Source organism: Thalassophryne amazonica, chromosome 16 (genome assembly GCF_902500255.1).
Source record: "Thalassophryne amazonica chromosome 16, fThaAma1.1, whole genome shotgun sequence".
In the NCBI taxonomy this organism is placed as follows: Eukaryota; Metazoa; Chordata; class Actinopteri; order Batrachoidiformes; family Batrachoididae; genus Thalassophryne; species Thalassophryne amazonica.
In genome coordinates, this window is record NC_047118.1 from 7,646,232 (window position 1) to 7,667,705 (window position 21,474).

The following is a 21,474-nucleotide window of genomic DNA, read 5'->3' on the forward strand; positions in this document are numbered from 1 at the left end:
CATAGCAACACTCACAAAACTTTACAGTTGGGAACTGAAGTTTTAACAGGCTGATATTTGCCAAACACCTGTTAATATCATTCAAATTAACTCTCGTTAACTAGCATCATGGTGGCAAAAAGAATTACATCATTATTACCTAGGGCTTTTCACAGAAAGCTAATTCCTAGCTTTGTTACAGCCATAGACATCCCATAATAGACAGGTATTTTGGTCACGTGACCTGGAGTGCTGAACCGCCCATCTTGAAAGGTTGAAGCGATGCAGCGGTCTCGCGCTGTCAGTGGAAAATGCAAAGTTTGCGCTCGTAATCACTGTCGATTCTCTGGCCGATTTCTCCGTCGTTATTTACAATTAAGACGTGAGAACTTGTGCTTAGATTAATTCAGATACGTAGATTCGATTTCTGAAGTCAGATTTATCATAACAGTTGATCGTTTCTCCCTATAAGACTGCGAATGGAGCGTAAAATGGGGCTCCTGTCAATTAGAAAACTTGTGTCATCAGTCAACTCTCTGGCTGATTCCTCTTTTTTCTTTGTGCTTTGACAACGAAGGATTAGAACGAAATCATGAGTGGAAGAGGCAACACAGGCGGTAAAGCCAGAGCCAAGGCGAAGACTCGCTCCTCTCCACTATTTCTACCACGACGTGGTAGACCAGGAGGTCTGCTGTCTCCTGGGCCGTTGGGAGCTTCGGGAGGGCCACAAAGTGGGCCGCCTTAGAAAACCGGTCCACTATTGTCAACACGACAGTCTTCCCCTGGGACGCAGGGAGGCCTGTGACGAAATCCAGACCTATGTGGGACCAGGGGCGACGAGGTATGGGCAAAGGCTGGAGAAGCCCATTCTCCGCCTGATGTGCTGCCTTGCCCCTGGCGCAAGTGGTACAGGCCCGGATGTATTCCCGAGTGTCCTCTTCGACTGACGGCCACCAGAACCACTGCTGGACCACTGCCACGGTCCTTCGCACCCCCGGATGACAGGAGAGCTTGGAACCGTGACAGAAGTCCAACACGGCAGTCCTAGCATCTAGTGGCACGTACAGTCTGTTGGTGGGTCCTCCTCCTGGGTCCGGTTGTCGGGTCAGGGCCTCCCTGACTACCCCCTCCACGTCCCACGTGAGGGCACCGACAATAGTGGACAATAGTCGACAATAGTTTCCAGTCGGCTGTGTCCACTGTCTGCTGAGGGGGCGGCTGTGCGGGGCGTGTCATGCGGAGCCCCCGTTTACATCGCGGTTGTATTCAACTGTCTGGCCACTGTGATCCTCAAGCTGGCCGGCGGCGCTGCTTGGGACAGTGGGAAGACGAATCATTTCCCGTCACCTGCAGCTGGCTGTCCGCAACGACGAGGAGCTCATGAGCAGCGTTGCCGGCCAGTTCAGGGATCTCGGCGGTCGGGTGCTTGAGTGCAGCCGCCGGGTGGGCAGGGGCTCCGGCACCCACGCGCTCCGCCTGGTTGCCCTTCCTCGGCGAGCAGTGGGTGCGGTTGGCTGGGGGCTGCATTCCAGCACAGGATGATTTTGTTCTAATGCTTCACTGTCAAAGCACAGAGAAAAAAAAAAGAGGAATCAGCCAGAGAGTTGACTGATGACAAGTTTTGTCTTGTCAGGAGCTCCACTCTACGCTCCATTCGCAGCCTTATAGGGAGAACCGATAAACAGTTATGCTAAATCTAACTTCAGAAATCGAATCTACTTATCTGAATTGACCTAAGCACAAGTTTTCACATCTTAAATGTAAATAACAGCGGAGAAATTGGCCAGAGAATCGACAGTGATTACAAGCGCAGAGCATGCATTTTCTACTGACAGCGCGAGACCGCTGCAGCGCTTCAACCTTCCAAGATGGTGGGGCCGCGATCCGCTCGGGGCAGGCCTTTTGTACAGCTCCACCCTATCTAGTAATGGTTGCTAGTTAGTTTAATGTTAAGCATCACTGAGATATGAAACAGCAAAAAATTATAGAGTGGATGTTTCAAAATATGACACTAGCGTCTTCTTTTTTGCTGATTCATGCTAATTCAGTACACTCTAATATTCCAGTGTCTGCCCAAATAAAGTGCTAATCAAAATCAGTGATCTTAATAGTAAAGATAATGGCCATTTTGTCAGGTGTGAAAAGAACTGAAGAGACTGGACCTCATCTTACCCAGACTGGAGCGGGTACTGGAGCGTTCAATGATGGTATGTTTGCTGGGATTGTTGAGGACTGAACGTTTGGCCAGAGAGATGTCCGCTGTGACTCGTGTGATGGATATCCTGAAACGAAGATCCACCCATCCTTATTAGGTTAATATAGGGAGAAAGCTAGGAAAAGTACAGCCTACACAGTGGCGGCACTGACATTTTTTTCTTGGAGGGGGGCAAGATTATTTAGGAGTGAAGGGATAGAGTTTGCAGAAAATGTATAGATATGTATTTTAAAGTCAATTTAAAATGGTGGGTGGGCAAGGCAGTGCATTCTCAGACTGCGATGTCTTAGACGCAAATTGGATGACATCTTGGAGCAGATGCGTGCCTTGCAGATGAAGATGAAGATTTCGGAGGCCGGGGAATATTCTTAATTCATAATTGGGATTTGGTTGTTGAAGTGAAGCTGTAAAAAGTGTTTTTCACTGCTCAAACTACAACACGGCAGGCTTATCAGCCTGAAGGACAAATTGCTCGACTGTTTTCCTCCAGAGGAATGTCTTCAGGCCTTGGTGATTATTTGGCTCCTTTCTTATCTCAACTCACAAAGACAATAAACTGTTTCACAGGACTGAAGCATGCTCCATTCCCTCTCCCCACCCACCCCCCCACCCCCATCACAGACCCCCCACTCTGGCTTCTGCTCACGTCACCCCCCTTCCCTTCTGCAGGGCCGTGATGAAGCCTCACGGGACATGTTCTGGCATGTCCAGCTCATGCACAATCACAATCTGATATTCACACGACTGGAAAGCAACCGGAATCCGTCTGAAATCCACCTGAAAGCCGTCCTGTGAGACCAACACCGAGGTGGTTTTGTCCCGCGTAATGAACGGAGCCGTGGTGCGTCCCTCCACTTTTCTTTCCATGAAAAAAACTCCTGTAACGATGGAATGTGCCGGAAAAAGTGCTGATGTCCACATCTTCTGCCTTTTTGTGAAAGTCAGACGAGGTCCCGGATCAACAAAGCTTTCACGTTGGAAATGATCTGGTTGTTCCAGCAGGGTGTCAGCCTGTCGATGGGGGCTGGGAGTGCGCCGCGCTCTCAGCAGTTGTGGGCCGTCCTTAAAGCGGCAGTAACACCCCGTAATCTGTTTAATCCCCATAAAATCGCCCCTGAAAGCCATATTAATTTTTCAAACGGTGTCCACCTGGAGGTCTCTCACAGTTTCTGGAAAAAAATTGATCCAAATCGTTCAGACATTTATTCACAATAAAAAATAGATGAGAGGGGTGGACCAGTGCTCACACAAAGCCTGCTCACAGGCGAATGACGCAACCAACAGGCGTGGAAAAACTCATGCATGCGCACGAGGGTTCAAGCTTGTCTGACGCAATCACACGTGATTCAAATCCATATGGTTTTTTAAAAAAATAATAAGGTTGGATACTTTTCTAACAGACCTCGTATACGTTCAAATAATAATTAAAAAATACTGTCATCACTCTTTACTCTTACTCAGTCAGTCTCTTACAACGGTGTAGCCTAAATACACGAGCTTTCTAGGAGCGCACCCAATTCATTACACACGCTCAGAGGCAGGTACCCTCTGGTGCGCACTTTTTTGGAGGCGGGAGCGACCCCGCCTCCTGTGATAAACTCATCGCCCCCTTAATATTTTTTTTCTGGCGCTGGGCCTGATTCTGATGTGTGCCATTATTACGGTAAACAAGTAATAATTGTGGACTAATTGCTGTCTGAGGTAACTGGAGTGTAAACGTAATTTCTCCACTGTGAGATCAATAAAGTATATCTCATCTCATCTTATTTCTATTAAATATATGTCTGTTAATTCTCACATATATTAGACCATAGATAGAATCAACAACAGGAATAGGGTGCTCCTACTGATGTGGCTAGTCGCTGGACCAAATTTTAACAGTTTTTTCTTTTTCTTCTTTTTTTTTTTTTTTGCTTGTCCACAAAGATAATGGTCAAACATGGATAGTGATAAATAATTTCTTTTAATCCAGATGCAAGTTTTGTACAGATAAACCAAAAACCATTTGTGTGACAATGCAAAGAAAGGTTAAGCTGCCACTTCACAAAAAGTTGATCCCTTAAACAACAATCAGATCCCGTTTTTAATACAGCACTGTGCAAATCATTGTCCGTGTGTAGTTAACAGGGCAAAATCATATATTCTCTACAGATTTTCTGTTGCTTTAAAGGACATGTTGCATGCTTTTTAACTTCCCAGTTAGCAACACAACATCAAAGTACTCATGATTGTAAGTCTCCCTGCACACATGGGCTCATAATTAGTGGTTTCTGATGTTTTTTATTCCTCTCCCTAAGCGAGTTAACAGGTGCATTTCCTGAAAACATCGCACTCTGCAATTCTTTGCATTTCTCTGCGTGTGATGTGATGATGACATGTTTAGCCGCATGTTCTCCTTGAATTGCTGTCTGTCTGAGTGGTGTCCAAAAAATGAGGTGGGCTTCATAGATAATTGGCAAAGCTTCTGGGGAAAACCTGGTCTTGTTAGGAGAGACGGCATCCATCCCACTTTGGATGGAGCAGCTCTCATTTCTAGAAATCTGGCCAATTTTCTTAAATCCTCCAAACCGTGACTATCCAGGGTTGGGACCAGGAAGCAGAGTTGTAGTCTTACACACCTCTCTGCAGCTTCTCTCCCCCTGCCATCCCCTCATTACCCCATCCCCGTAGAGACGGTGCCTGCTCCCAGACCACCAATAACCAGCAAAAATCTATTTAAGCATAAAAATTCAAAAAGAAAAAATAATATAGCACCTTCAACTGCACCACAGACTAAAACAGTTAAATGTGGTCTATTAAACATTAGGTCTCTCTCTTCTAAGTCCCTGTTAGTAAATGATATAATAATTGATCAACATATTGATTTATTCTGCCTTACAGAAACCTGGTTACAGCAGGATGAATATGTTAGTTTAAATGAGTCAACACCCCCGAGTCACACTAACTGCCAGAACGCTCGTAGCACGGGCCGAGGCGGAGGATTAGCGGCAATCTTCCATTCCAGCTTATTAATTCATCAAAAACCCAGACAGAGCTTTAATTCATTTGAAAGCTTGACTCTTAGTCTTGTCCATCCAAATTGGAAGTCCCAAAAACCAGTTTTATTTGTTGTTATCTATCGTCCTTCTGGTCGTTACTGTGAGTTTCTCTGTGAATTTTCAGAACTTTTGTCTGACTTAGTGCTTAGCTCAGATAAGATAATTATAGTGGGCGATTTTAACATCCACACATGCTGAGAATGACAGCCTCAACACTGCATTTAATCTATTATTAGACTCAACTGGCTTTGCTGAAAATGTAAATGAGTCCACCCACCACTTTAATCATATCTTAGATCTTGTTCTGACTTATGGTATGTAAATTGAAGACTTAACAGTATTCCCTGAAAACTCCCTTCTGTCTGATCATTTCTTAATAACATTTACATTTACTCTGATGGACTACCCAGCAGTGGGGAATAAGTTTCATTACACTAGAAGTCTTTCAGAAAGCGCTGTAACTAGGTTTAAGGATATGATTCCTTCTTTATGTTCTCTAATGCCATATACCAACACAGTGCAGAGTAGCTACCTAAACTCTGTAAGTGAGATAGAGTATCTTGTCAATAGTTTTACATCCTCATTGAAGACAACTTTGGATGCTGTAGCTCCTCTGAAAAAGAGAGCTTTAAATCAGAAGTGCCTGACTCCGTGGTATAACTCACAAACTCGCAGCTTAAAGCAGATAACCTGTAAGTTGGAGAGGAAATGGCATCTCACTAATTTAGAAGATCTTCACTTAGCCTGGAAAAAGAGTCTGTTGCTCTATAAAAAAGCCCTCCGTAAAGCTAGGACATCTTACTACTCATCACTAATTGAAGAAAATAAGAACAACCCCAGGTTTCTTTTCAGCACTGTAGCCAGGCTGACAAAGAGTCAGAGCTCTATTGAGCCGAGTATTCCTTTAACTTTAACTAGTAATGACTTCATGACTTTCTTTGCTAATAAAATTTTAACTATCAGAGAAAAAATTACTCATAACCATCCCAAAGACGTATCGTTATCTTTGGCTGCTTTCAGTGATGCCGGTATTTGGTTAGACTCTTTCTCTCAGATTGTTCTGTCTGAGTTATTTTCATTAGTTACTTCATCCAAACCATCAACATGTCTATTAGAACCCATTCCTACCAGGTTGCTCAAGGAAGCCCTACCATTATTTAATGCTTCGATCTTAAATATGATCAATCTATCTTTATTAGTTGGCTATGTACCACAGGCTTTTAAGGTGGCAGTAATTAAACCATTACTTAAAAAGCCATCACTTGACCCAGCTATCTTAGCTAATTATAGGCCAATCTCCAACCTTCCTTTTCTCTCAAAAATTCTTGAAAGGGTAGTTGTAAAACAGCTAACTGCTCATCTGCAGAGGAATGGTCTATTTGAAGAGTTTCAGTCAGGTTTTAGAATTCATCATAGTACAGAAACAGCATTAGTGAAGGTTACAAATAATCTTCTTATGGCCTCAGACAGTGGACCCATCTCTGTGCTTGTTCTGTTAGACCTCAGTGCTGCTTTTGATACTGTTGACCATAAAATTTTATTACAGAGATTAGAGCATGCCATAGGTATTAAAGGCACTGCGCTGCGGTGGTTTGAATCATATTTATCTAATAGATTACAATTTGTTCATGTAAATGGGGAATCTTCTTCACAGACTAAGGTTAATTATGGAGTTCCACAAGGTTCTGTGCTAGGACCAATTTTATTCACTTTATACATGCTTCCCTTAGGCAGTATTATTAGACGGCATTGCTTAAATTTTCATTGTTACGCAGATGATACCCAGCTTTATCTATCCATGAAGCCAGAGGACACACACCAATTAGCTAAACTGCAGGATTGTCTTACAGACATAAAGACATGGATGACCTCTAATTTCCTGCTTTTAAACTCAGATAAAACTGAAGTTATTGTACTTGGCCCCACAAATCTTAGAAATATGGTGTCTAACCAGATCCTTACTCTGGATGGCATTACCCTGACCTCTAGTAATACTGTGAGAAATCATGGAGTCATTTTTGATCAGGATATGTCATTCAAAGCGCATATTAAACAAATATGTAGGACTGCTTTTTTGCATTTACGCAATATCTCTAAAATTAGAAAGGTCTTGTCTCAGAGTGATGCTGAAAAACTAATTCATGCATTTATTTCCTCTAGGCTGGACTATTGTAATTCATTATTATCAGGTTGTCCTAAAAGTTCCCTGAAAAGCCTTCAGTTAATTCAAAATGCTGCAGCTAGAGTACTAACGGGGACTAGAAGGAGAGAGCATATCTCACCCATATTGGCCTCTCTTCATTGGCTTCCTGTTAATTCTAGAATAGAATTTAAAATTCGTCTTCTTACTTATAAGGTTTTGAATAATCAGGTCCCATCTTATGTTAGGGACCTCATAGTACCATATCACCCCAATAGAGCGTTTCGCTCTCAGACTGCAGGCTTACTTGTAGTTCCTAGGGTTTGTAAGAGTAGAATGGGAGGAAGAGCCTTCAGCTTTCAGGCTCCTCTCCTGTGGAACCAGCTCCCAATTCGGATCAGGGAGACAGACACCCTCTCTACTTTTAAGATTAGGCTTAAAACTTTCCTTTTTGCTAAAGCTTATAGTTAGGGCTGGATCAGGTGACCCTGAACCATCCCTTAGTTATGCTGCTATAGACTTAGACTGCTGGGGGGTTCCCATGATACACTGAGTGTTTCTTTCTCTTTTTGCTCTGTATGCACCACTCTGCATTTAATCATTAGTGATTGATCTCTGCTCCCCTCCACAGCATGTCTTTTTCCTGGTTCTCTCCCTCAGCCCCAACCAGTCCCAGCAGAAGACTGCCCCTCCCTGAGCCTGGTTCTGCTGGAGGTTTCTTCCTGTTAAAAGGGAGTTTTTCCTTCCCACTGTCGCCAAGTGCTTGCTCACAGGGGGTCGTTTTGACCATTGGGGTTTTTACGTTTTTACAATATAAAGCGCCTTGGGGCAACTGTTTGTTGTGATTTGGTGCTATAAATAAAATTGATTGATTGAGTGATTGATTGATGTAGTTAATAGCAAAACAGAAAATATCCCAGACAGAGCAAAATGAATGTGGTTCTGTCCGATAACGAAGCTTCTGAACTTTTCTTTGAAAGCAGTGGCTCAGATTTACAGAGAAGATGACTCTTAACTTTTTCAGAGTCTGTCGGATTTTGAAACTTAAATTGTTGTGACGCTGCTGGTTTACTGCTGCTGTGATCAGGGACGTGCCTGGACACGCAGATGTATGTCTCGTATTGGAGAAACTCAAAACACGTTATTTTCAGGAGATAATAGAATCTCTGTGTCACAATCCTGACAGAATTTGAGTTGAAGGCAGAGCTGTGATCGGACATTATGCACTGGCGCGGCGATCATAACCTGACAGCAAGTGGACCTGGACATTATTCTCTGGTGGAGTGGAACTTGAAAATCAGCTCTGGCTGTGGATCCAAGTGAGGATGAGTGGACCGTTCCATGGCTGGTGATCGCAACTGCAATCACGCACACGCATGCGTGAGGGCTTATTTTTCTGTGGAATAATTTGGAAACCTTTATACTGGAGTGAGTGGAATGTTATTTTTTTTCTTTTGCTTTGTGTTCTTTTCAATGGAGCTTTCAATGAACGTTTTTTTGTACTTTGAGAAGTCTGTGGATGTGGTGTGTGTGTGTGTGTGCGCAACACCTGTTTTAATCCCCAATTTACACGGACTTCTGGCTGAATTTGAACAATATATAATCAGTATTAAGCTTGTAGACTCTCTCAAATGTCATAAAACTGTCAATCTCTATAAGGAACTTTTAAAAAGAGAATTAATGTTGAATATTCCCTTAAAAAGCAGCTGACATGCAGGTTAAAACAGCTGTTATGCTGTTTTAACCTGCATGTCAGCTGTTTATTGCCGCTTAATGGATGTGGAATGTCTCCATGATGACACAGATATATATATATATATATATATATATATATATATTTATTAGATTTTTCACAGTTATATACAACACTTATAGCATCTTTAACAGGCTGCGTTTATGGCTCGTGGCCACAGGTGCAGAAAACCTTTTCACATGAATGATGACTGCATCAAAATGAACAGTTCTTACTTAAAAATAGAGTTGTCATAACACAACATCACACTTGTGAAAACTTTGGAATTAATCTGTGCCTCATTTCTTAATGTTAGCAGCTACATTCCATTGAAGCGCACGCTGGGGTGCTTCTAGTAACTACGTCACCTGTCGGAAACACCTAAGTACTTTGTTTTTGAACGTCTCTGTAGCTGTTTGCTACGAATGCTGTATACTTTGAAACCGGTCACGGAAGTGCACAAAGTAATCCCAGTGGATCATCGGATGGCCACTAACAGTCTAAATCTAAACTGATATGATTTCAGTGCAACATGTCCTTTAAACATCAGGCCGGACTGTTTTACTGCTGTCAACATATGAATGCGGCATGATATTATTTTGGTCCTTGTTTGACTGGCAGATTTTACTTGAACAAGGAGAAATATTTTGGTATTAGCTGATAGCTAATACAAGCTTGTTTGCTAGCTATCAGATACTAACTTGTAATTCAGACATGGCAGCCAATCTTTAACGCCAGGACAACTCAGATCATTGTGAGACTGTTGCCAAACGGCAACAATAGCTTAGAAAAATGGCACTGTGTCCGAAGTCCCTCTTTGCTGATGATGCGTTGCTAAAATCACAATAACTTGAGCTTTGTTTATACTTTGCTGTTGAGTTGCACTTTTCTTCCAAACTGGCAGCTGCAGATTTGAATTAGGAACACCCTATTGTTATGTAAAATTTATCCACAGAATATGGTGTTATGGTGGGGCTTCTGCACCATGAAACCCAACCATAGAGCCGCCAATGACTTTACAATAAAACATCATGGCTGCTGTAATTCTTACCTGCCCTCGAACTTGTGTTTCAGAAAGTCAAACAGTGCTTTCTGCATCATGTCTGTCACCTAAAGAAGAGACATATATAAGTCTACGTTCATAGAATGTTAATGTAAAAAAATTAAATGTGACTCATTTGTCTCACCTCGTAGCCTTTAAGCGACGGTCCGACCAGAATAATGGGTCTCATGGAAGGAACCACATCATAGGGGGGGACGTGCTCCATCTAAGCCAGGAAAGGATAACACCAAGACGTGGTAAGTCATGTTGCTGGGCCGTGTGCGAGCATACACAAAGGTCACTAACACAAAGGTCACACAAATCTACAGTCACAAACGCACACTCACAGTTATGATCCATGGTGAGTTCAAGATGATGCAGTCTGTTTGTTTTATTAAATGTTGGGAGGAAGAAATCGATTTCTCGCAAAATATACTCACATACGAGGGCTGTCAATAAAGTATAGGTCTTTTTTATTTTTTTCAAAAACTATATGGATTTCATTCATATGTTTTTACGTTAGACATGCTTGAACCCTTGTGCGCATGCGTGAGTTTTTCCACACCTGTCGGTGACGTCATTCGCCTGTGAGCACTCCTTGTGGGAGGAGTCGTCCAGCCCCTCGTCGGAATTCCTTTGTCTGAGAAGTTGCTGAGAGACTGGCGCTTTGTTTGATCAAAATTTTGTCTAAACCTGTGAGGCACATCGAAGTGGACATGGTTCGAAAAATTAAGCTGGTTTTCGGTGAAAATTTTAACGGCTGATGAGAGATTTTGAGGTGATACTGTCGCTTTAAGGACTTCCCACGGAGCGAGACGTCGTGCAACACTCCCAGGCGCCGTCGTCAGCCTGTTTCAAGCTGAAAACCTCCACATTTCAGGCTCCATTGATCCAGGACGTCGTGAGAGAACAGAGAAGTTTCAGAAGAAGTCGGTTTCAGCATTTTATCCGGATATTCCACTGTTAAAGGAGATTTTTTTTTAATGAAAGACGTGCGGACGGGTCCGCGCGTCGGGACGCAGCCGGTGCGGTGCGGCGGCACAGGAAAAACACCTCCGTGTTGATAACCATTTGTAAAATCCAGGCGGCTTTTGATGGCTTTCAGTGGAGGGAGTATATGAGAAATTGTTTAACAGCTGGACATGTTCCAACTTGTCCTTAAGGCTTCCAACAGAGGTGTTTTTCCTGTGGCGGAGCGTCGCGGCGGCTGCGAGCCGACGCTGCAATCCGTCCGCACGTCTTTCATTAAAAAAATCTCCTTTAACAGTGGAATATCCGGATAAAATGCTGAAACCGACTTCTTCTGAAACTTCTCTGTTCTCTCACGATGTCCTGGATCAATAGAGCCTGAAATGTGGAGGTTTTCAGCTTGAAACAGGGTGACGACGGCGCCTGGGACCGCTGCACGACGTCTCACTCCGTGGGAAGTCCTTAAAGCGACAGTATCACCTCAAAATCTCTCATCAGCCGTTAAAATTTTCACTGAAAAACAGCTTAATTTTTCGAACCGTGTCCACTTCGATGTGTCTCACAGGTTTAGAAAAAATTTTGATCAAACAAAGCGCCAGTCTCTCAGCAGCTTCTCAGACAAAGGAATTCCGACGAGGGGCTGGACGACTCCTCCCACAAGGAGTGCTCACAGGCGAATGACGTCACCGACAGGCATGGAAAAACTCACGCATGCGCACGAGGGTTCAAGCATGTCTGACGGAAAAACATCTGAATGAAATCCATATAGTTTTTGAAAAAAATAAAAAGGACCTATACTTTATTGACAGACCTCGTATATCAAGGTGAAACTTGGAACACAAGGTCATCTCACTGAGACCTCAGACAAAAGGTAATATTGAGAATGTTTCTAATTGTGTGCACCAGGGGACTGAGTCTCTGAGCTATTGTAAGCGATATCTTGACAAAGATGCCGTACATCAAGGTGAAACTTGGCACACAAAATCAACTCACTGAGACTTCACAAGGGTTTGATGTTGGACACTTTTTGATTATAACTGGAGCTAACAAGTGGGTGAGTCTCTTTTGTACACAGTGTAAAAAAAAGACTGTCTCAAGTGGAAACTTGGTGCAGGAGGAAATCTCATCAAGACCTCAGACAAACTTGACGTCGGGCACATTTTAATCCTAACTGTGCCGACCAGGACTCTGTGAATCTTTGTGCATGTGATAGGTTGACAAAGACTTTATATATGAAGGAGAAATGTGGAACACATTTGAAATAAAAGACTTATTTCATGGATTGTGATATAACTTGGTACTGTAGATTAAACGTTAGTAAAACCTTGCATGGGTCAGACTTGGTATTGCCCTTATTATGCATAAGCACTTAACGGAAACTGTGCAGTTTTCCTAAGAAATAACATTAACTGTGAACCTTTTGTAATTCAAATTTCCAGCCAAGGATTTATCTCTTTGTGCTGTAAAGCTGAAATCCTTCTAACATAATCCATGCAGAAATCTCTGTTAAGGCACTGGCACTAAAAATGGAGAAATCTCAAGACAGCACATAGGTTTATGTTGAATGCCCACCCACTCTCACATACACACACACGTAATCCATACTGCAGTTCATGAACTTTAGGTATATCGGTATGACTCATGAAAGATGTGAATCCTCTATGGGAGCTCCATAAGCATCTGTCCTCTTTAGATACAGTCTGTTTTTCAGTGAGAATAATGTTCCAAGAGTCACAATTCCTATACCCTGATGTGAGGCAAATTGTATGTCAGCGTAATCGTTTTTTTAAGATGCATGTTCAGTTCCTGCCCCCTTCTCTTTGTGCTCTACGGCTCTTTTAGCAGCAGATCGTGGTGGATGGGTCCCACTTCACTGCATTACGTTACATAAAACAGAAGCTCATCTCACCTCATTTGCATTCACAAAGGCTAAAAATACAGGTTTTAAACTTTTCCAAATGGCCCTTATCTGTAAAAGGGAAAAGCACACAGCAGTAGTGGTCATTCATTTTGGAAAAACGTTCACACAGAGCACAGTTTAGTGCGGTGAGCAACAGAGATGATGGTTCACTTAACGTCATCCATTTTCACAATGCTGTAGTTACAGAATCGGAAAACTTTAAAAAAAAAGACTCAACGGGATGAAATTTTAACAGGTTACATTTGCTCATACGGATGATTCAAACATAACAGGTTTTTGCTGTGCAGCTTGTGGCCACACTGAGTCAAATCGTGATGAAAAGCGTAGAAGCAACCGAATGTGGGCTGAAGGCACGCAAATCAGTTATCATAAAATGGAAATGAAAACATGTCGGAATGAATTACCGCTGCGCCAAGTCACGGGGCACTGACAGCTGGGCGACGAGCACAAGGCGGTTGGCAGAGGTGTCACAGCGACTTACAGTGTTCACAATGTAACACTCGATGAGTTAGTCAACTCACACTGGTCGTGGAGACTATTCACATAATTCAGGCATCAACAATTATTTTATTTGTTGATTTGATGAGGTGATTTAACCTACATATGTCTGTAAAGTAGAAAAATATTAATTCCACTTTCTTTTCATTCATTCATTTTGTAAATACGCTTATTCCAACTAAGGTTCACCAAGAGTCAGTGGGTGAGAGGCAGTGTACCCCCTGGACAGGTCGCCAGTTTATCACAGGTTATCATATTTTCAAGTATACACTATCTACTACTATAAGCGACAGGTTGATCATCATCATCATATTACACTCAACAAAAATATAAACGCAACACTTTTGGTTTTGCTCTCATTTTGTATGAGATGAACTCAAAAATCTAAAACTTTTTCCACATACACAATATCACCATTTCCCTCAAATACTGTTCACAAACCAGTCTAAATCTGTGATAGTGAGCACTTCTCCTTTGCTGAGATAATCCATCCCACCTCACAGGTGTGCCATATCAAGATGCTGATTAGACACCATGATTAGTGCACAGGTGTGCCTTAGACTGCCCACAATAAAAGGCCACTCTGAAAGGTGCAGTTTTATCACACAGCACAATGCCACAGATGTCGCAAGATTTGAGGGAGCGTGCAATTGGCATGCTGACAGCAGGAATGTCAACCAGAGCTGTTGCTCGTGTATTGAATGTTCATTTCTCTACCATAAGCCGTCTCCAAAGGCGTTTCAGAGAATTTGGCAGTACATCCAACCAGTCTCACAACCGCAGACCACGTGTAACCACACCAGCCCAGGACCTCCACATCCAGCATGTCTGAGACCAGCCACTCGGACAGCTGCTGAAACAATCGGTTTGCATAACCAAAGAATTTCTGCACAAACTGTCAGAAACCGTCTCAGGGAAGCTCATCTGCATGCTCATCGTCCTCATCGGGGTCTCGACCTGACTCCAGTTCGTCGTCGTAACCGACTTGAGTGGGCAAATGCTCAAATTCGCTGGCATTTGGCACGTTTGAGAGGTGTTCTCTTCACGGATGAATCCCGGTTCACACTGTTCAGGGCAGATGGCAGACAGCGTGTGTGGCATCGTGTGGGTGAGCGGTTTTCTGATGTCAATGTTGTGGATCGAGTGACCCATGGTGGCGGTGGGGTTATGGTATGGGCAGGCATCTGTTATGGACGAAGAACACAGGTGCATTTTATTGATGGCATTTTGAATGCACAGAGATACCGTGATGAGATCCTGAGGCCCATTGTTGTGCCATACATCCAAGAACATCACCTCATGTTGCAGCAGGATAATGCACAGCCCCATGTTGCAAGGATCTGTACACAATTCTTGGAAGCTGAAAATGTCCCAGTTCTTGCATGGCCGGCATACTCACCGGACATGTCACCCATTGAGCATGTTTGGGATGCTCTGGACCGGCGTATACGACAGTGTGTACCAGTTCCTGCCAATATCCAGCAACTTCGCACAGCCATTGAAGAGGAGTGGACCAACATTCCACAGGCCACAACTGACAACCTGATCAACTCTATGCGAAGGAGATGTGTTGCACTGCATGAGGCAAATGGTGGTCACACCAGATACTGACTGGTATCCCCGCCACAATAAAACAAAACTGCACCTTTCAGAGTGGCCTTTTATTGTGGGCAGTCTAAGGCACACCTGTGCACTAATCATGGTGTCTAATCAGCATCTTGATATGGCACACCTGTGAGGTGGGATGGATTATCTCAGCAAAGGAGAAGTGCTCACTATCACAGATTTAGACTGGTTTGTGAACAATATTTGAGGGAAATGGTGATATTGTGTATGTGGAAAAGGTTTTAGATCTTTGAGTTCATCTCATACAAATGGGAGCAAAACCAAAAGTGTTGCGTTTATATTTTTGTTGAGTGTATATATACCTTTTTCTTGAGCTGCTTGGGTGGGTAGGGAGAGTTCCCATGGGATAAAAAAGCTTTTTAACCTACCATCCCTGGTTCTAAAGACCAGGCACCTAAGTGGCTCTACTCTACTCTTTTCTATTTTACTCTTCCTTTTTAGATATTTAGATATACCTTTGTATACTGGCATAGTTCCACCTTAGAATTGGAATATAATATATAAGATATACCTTACTGAATTTTCATGGTCCCAGGTTCTTGAACTGGAGCAATATCTCCACCTGGTGGACATTTACCAATAATACAGAATTTCAGAGCTCTAGTGAATTCATAATAAGTCTGTCAATGAATATAAAATATTACATGCCATCAGACTGAGCCATGGTTCTGGCTGGATTATGTCACCTAATTAGTCATGGGTGTGTTGTGGACTTAAGATAAAATCTCTAAACCTTTAAGATACAAGCAGACCAAGTGTTTTCACCATGTGATTGCTAATGATCCAGGAGTGAGAGGTTTTCTGACAAGGACAACAATCCACTGCTTTGTGTGGATTTCGTTCACTGACCAATGTGCACGTGCACATGTCCGTACAATGCAACTAACTAACTTTAGCTGGCCTTTTTAATGGACCTCATGTAGAAATGAATGGAAGTCCCCAGGCTTGTTGCCTGCAGTGCATTTGGTGTTGTTAAACTCTGTTCACTCTAACTCTAGATGGAGGGGTCAGGGTACCTTTTTCTAAGTTTCAAAACACAGGTTGTCACACATCTGACTAATTTAATATCAGCGGTCTATCTTTTTGTCTCCAATGATATTTAAAGTCCAGACTGCCTGTGAAAAGTCTGTCAGCCTCACTGTTCATCCACCTGATCTACATGGACCCACTTATGTAAAATGCATATGGATGCTGCTCCGGTTTTTGCTCGTCTGTGCTGTAAACACTTTCTGTTGCACGACAATACCAATGCCCAACACACCCACCACACACAAATGAGCATAAGTATGCGAAAACCACATCAGCATTGGGTGCAAACTGCAACTGACCCTTGAGTTATGATGTTTGGAAGATAGGGCCCTTAACGTTGTTCAGAATTGGGTGCAGATTATGGGTTAGGGTCCTCCTCAAGAACACTTTGACACACACGACTACTCCAGGATTGATTACGGCTTTGTGCATGTGTAAGAGAGAGGCATCTACAACCCCTGGCAATAATTATGGAATCACCGGCCTCGGAGGATGTTCATTCAGTTGTTTAATTTTGTAGAAAAAAGCAGATCACAGACATGACACAAAACTAAAGTCATTTCAAATGGCAACTTTCTGGCTTTAAGAAACACTATAAGAAATCAGGAAAAATAATTGTGGCAGTCAGTAACGGTTACTTTGTTAGACCAAGCAGAGGGAAAAAATATGGAATCACTCAATTCTGAGGAAAAAAGTATGGAATCACCCTGTAAATTTTCATCCCCAAAACTAACACCTGCATCAAATCAGATCTGCTCGTTAGTCTGCATCTAAAAAGGAGTGATCACACCTTGGAGAGCTGTTGCACCAAGTGGACTGACATGAATCATGGCTCCAACATGAGAGATGTCAATTGAAACAAAGGAGAGGATTATCAAACTCTTAAAAGAGGGTAAATCATCACGCAGTGTTGCAAAAGATGTTGGTTGTTCACAGTCAGCTGTGTCTAAACTCTGGACCAAATACAAACAACACCTAAACAGAAGAAAACAAGGTTACAATGGGCTAAGGAAAAGCAGTGGACTGTGGATGACTGGATGAAAGTCATATTCAGTGATGAATCTCGAATCTGCATTGGGCAAGGTGATGATGCTGGAACTTTTGTTTGGTGCCGTTCCAATGAGATTTATAAAGATGACTGCCTGAAGACAACATGTAAATTTCCACAGTCATTGATGATATGGGGCTGCATGTCAGGTAAAGGCACTGGGGAGATGGCTGTCATTACATCATCAAAAAATGCACAAGTTTACATTGATATTTTGGACACTTTTCTTATCCCATCAATTGAAAGGATGTTTGGGGATGATAAAATCATTTTTCAAGATGATAATGCATCTTGCCATAGAGCAAAAACTGTGAAAACATTCCTTGCAAAAAGACACATAGGGTCAATGTCATGGCCTGCAAATAGTCCAGATCTTAATCCAATTGAAAAATCTTTGGTGGAAGTTGAAGAAAATGGTCCATGACAAGGCTCCAACCTGCAAAGCTGATCTGGCAACAGCAATCAGAGAAAGTTGGAGCCAGATTGATAAAGAGTACTGTTTGTCACTCATTAAGTCCATGCCTCAGAGACTGAAAGCTGTTATAAAAGCCAGAGGTGGTGCAACAAAATACTAGTGATGTGTTGTCTTTTGTTTTTCATGATTCCATAATTTTTTCCTCAGAATTGAGTGATTCCATATTTTTTTTCCCTCTGCTTGGTCTAAAAAAGTAACCGTTACTGACTGCCACAATTGTTTTTTTTCCTGATTTCTTATAGTGTTTCTTAAAGCCAGAAAGTTGCCATTTGAAATTACTTTAGTTTTGTGTCATGTCTGTGATCTGCTTTTTTTCTACAAAATTAAACAACTGAATGAACATTCTCCGAGGACGGTGATTCCATAATTTTTGCCAGGGGTGTATGTTGGGCAATATGTGCAATTGTCCCCGCTCCGGTTTTGGAATCTATCTTTCAAATAGGAATATTAATTAGTCGGGTCAGTTTATAATCTGGTTGGTTTCTTAGCCGGTGTGTTACGGGTGTTGTGTAACTTCTATATCTTTAGTGGTGGTAAAAGAAATACAAATAACTACTGGAGAGAATGGTTTAAAAAATTCATGGTTAAAAAAATAAATCTGTTTAATGAAAAGACAAAGTTTTTTGTTGTTGCTGTTCATTTATAATTTTGTTTTTCCAACTGATCTCTCACCTGATTATTACTTTGATTTTATCTGTAATTGAAAACATCCAAAGGTAGTATCCCATTTTTATTTATTTATTGTTTATTTCACCAAAAGACAAATCCATCACCTGGGAAACAGTTCTCATATGTTCCGATTCTCACCCACAAATGACCCTTTAACCGCACACATGACCACAAACAGCACAACAGAAGACGAGGAGACAGAAAAATGTAGAAACATTGGAGGTTAGTCTGAAGAGACGACAAACCACACTCACCGACTTCTGTTTCTGTTTAGCGGGGCCACCTACAGCATCATACAAAAATCCCACCAGAGACAGCAAAAGAGACAAAAAAAAAAAAAAAAAGGGCACAAAACACAAGAGCACATTTGGTTATTGGCAGGTTAGTGCAGGGATGAGGTGGGAGAGGAGCTGATTAGTGATTAAAACAAAGCACATACAGACTGCGGTGCTTCATTTGACAGATTTCCAACGGTTGCACACTGTTATTGGTTAGCTCAACGCCTCTTCCAGCTGACAAGCACAGAAACACCCAAACATATCTCAGTGGAACCTTCATGACTGTGATAGATTTAGGGATGGAACAACAGGGACGGTGCAGCCGTGAGACGTTAGTGAGAAACGGGGAGAGGAGGGAGTTAAAGGAGAGGAGGTACAGGATTAGACCTGACAACATCACCGGAGGACCAGTGGGTGAATGCAGGAGGGGAAGCGGCGTCCTGGCCCCTAGTGTTACCTTCTTAAAGAAGGGCAATCGGTGGGCGTTGGCCTGAGGGGACGTGACGCTGCCTGACATGCTCTTGGAGGAGCGAGGCTCACCCTGTGACTCAGGGGGCTCCTCAGCATCCAGGTCGAGGGGGTCAACGTCATAGGCCACTGTGGACATGTCCACATGAGCTGGGGGAGGGCGGGTGAGGCACAGAGAGGAACAAAAAGAAAGGAAAGAGGATGAAATGAGAGGAAATTGAAGGAGGGTAAATAGAAAGAAGAACATGAGAGCTATGGAGGAAACCACAGGAGAGGGCATACAGTAAGATAAACAAAAAAAGAAGGCGAGTGTTATTTAAACTGGAGGAGAGGAGAGAACAAAATCGAGCTGAAAGCTGGGAATAAAGGTATGTGGCTGGTTTGTTTTTGGTGATGTATGAATGACATAACAGGAATGTCTGCTCCGGGTCAGATGGGTCATAAAGGATGCTAACGTGTGAAAATACAGTCCTGTGTCTTCGTGGAGACGCACAGACCCAAGCCAGACGTCCTCACAAAGGACACAGTTCAGCTGAAGCAATTCATTCTCAGGTTTATTTCAGTCTTTCCTGTGTGGTGATAATAGATCTCGCTCACATCACAACCCGCAGAGTCAACGCTGCAATCCATCGTCACACCTAACGAACCAATTAAAATCCTCATTAAATGTCAGGCACCCAATCCTGTCATGTTGTAGTCTTTTAAATGTGCACAAGGCCTGACACACAATCACTATTCCGCCAGTTGATGAGCACGACCCCGTGACCTCACCTGTGCCAGGTGGGGTGGGCCTGCGGGTTCCCGTGGCAACATCCAGACTGGAGCTTCCTCCAGACTTACTGCAAAAGGAAAGAAAAGTTACTGCTTGATTCATAGTAAAAGAAATATACATGCCGACAATCAAAGAGGTTTATTACCTCAAATAATGTCCAGACCCTGGGGGTGGCATTTATGAAAAAATAAATTATGTATGCCCACAGTGTGGGAATGACATAATTATTGTGTGGTTACTATTTAGAGAAAAAAATTATTAACATAAGGCACACTGTGTGTTCACTTGACACACGTCTTCTTAGGAGCTTTGCTGTCATCTGAATATGGATATGTTTGAAATGATCTTTATTTTCATCTTGGAATGTAAACACCTTCTACTGTAACAAACGTTGGTTACTTTATTTATCACCATGGGTTAGCCATGGAATAGTCATCTTGTTCTCATGCATAACGTGTGGGCACATAATGAGGATTGTCTTCCCAGACATTAATAACTCATGGCCACATAGTAATAACTCATGGCCACACAGTAATAATTCATGGCTACACAGTAATAACTCATGGCTACACAGTAATACCTCATTGCCACACAGTAATAACCCATGGCTACACAGTAATAACTCATGGCCACACAGTAATAACTCATGGCTACACAGTAATACCTCATTGCCACACAGTAATACCTCATGGCCACACAGTAATAACTCATGGCCACACAGTAATAACTCATGGCCACACAGTAATACCTCATGGCCACACAGTAATAACTCTTGGCCACACAGTAATAACTCATGGCTACACAGTAATACCTCATTGCCACACAGTAATACCTCATGGCCACACAGTAATAACTCATGGCCACACAGTAATACCTCATGGCCACACAGTAATAACTCATGGCCACACAGTAATAACTCATGGCTACACAGTAATACCTCATTGCCACACAGTAATACCTCATGGCCACACAGTAATACCTCATGGCCACACAGTAATAACTCATGGCCACACAGTAATAACTCATTGCTACACAGTAATAACTCATTGCTACACAGTAATAACTCTTGGCTACACAGTAATAACTCATTGCCACACAGTAATAACTCATGGCTACACAGTAATAACTCATGGCTACACAGTAATAACTCATTGCCACACAGTAATAACCCATGGCTACACAGTAATACCTCATGGCCACACAGTAATAACTCATGGCTACACAGTAATAACTCATTGCCACACAGTAATAACCCATGGCTACACAGTAATAACTCATGGCCATACATTCATGGCCACACAGTAATAACTCATGGCTACATAGTAATAACTTATGGACACACAGTAATAACTTATGGACACACAGTAATAACTCATGGCCACACAATAATAACTCATGGACACACATTCATAACTCATGGCCACACTATAAGAACCCGTGGCCACACAGTAATAACGTATGGACAAACAATAATAACTCATGGCCACACTATAAGAACTCATGGAAACAAAATACTAACTCATGGACACACAATGATAACTCATGGATATGCAATAATAACTCATGGAAACACAA

The 21,474-nt window shown here is 42.5% G+C and overlaps 1 protein-coding gene across 7 annotated transcripts in view; it reads right to left on the reverse strand.

Moving 5' to 3' along the window:
- Nucleotides 1-21,474, reverse strand: part of cacnb1 (calcium channel, voltage-dependent, beta 1 subunit) — a 96,479-nt gene that overhangs the window by 12,497 nt on the left and 62,508 nt on the right. For 5 of the 7 annotated variants that reach the window (XM_034189462.1, XM_034189461.1, XM_034189463.1 and 2 more), the window contains 5 exons: nt 19,899-19,966; nt 19,117-19,277; nt 10,292-10,372; nt 10,156-10,214; nt 2,152-2,261 (listed from right to left, as the gene is read on the reverse strand). In XM_034189462.1, coding sequence (XP_034045353.1) covers nt 2,152-2,261; nt 10,156-10,214; nt 10,292-10,372; nt 19,117-19,277; nt 19,899-19,966 — 479 coding nt within the window. Of the gene's footprint in view, nt 1-2,151; nt 2,262-10,155; nt 10,215-10,291; nt 10,373-18,635; nt 18,665-19,116; nt 19,278-19,898; nt 19,967-21,474 lie in introns of all 7 variants that reach the window. The other 2 variants (XM_034189464.1, XM_034189465.1) reach the window with 1 other exon arrangement.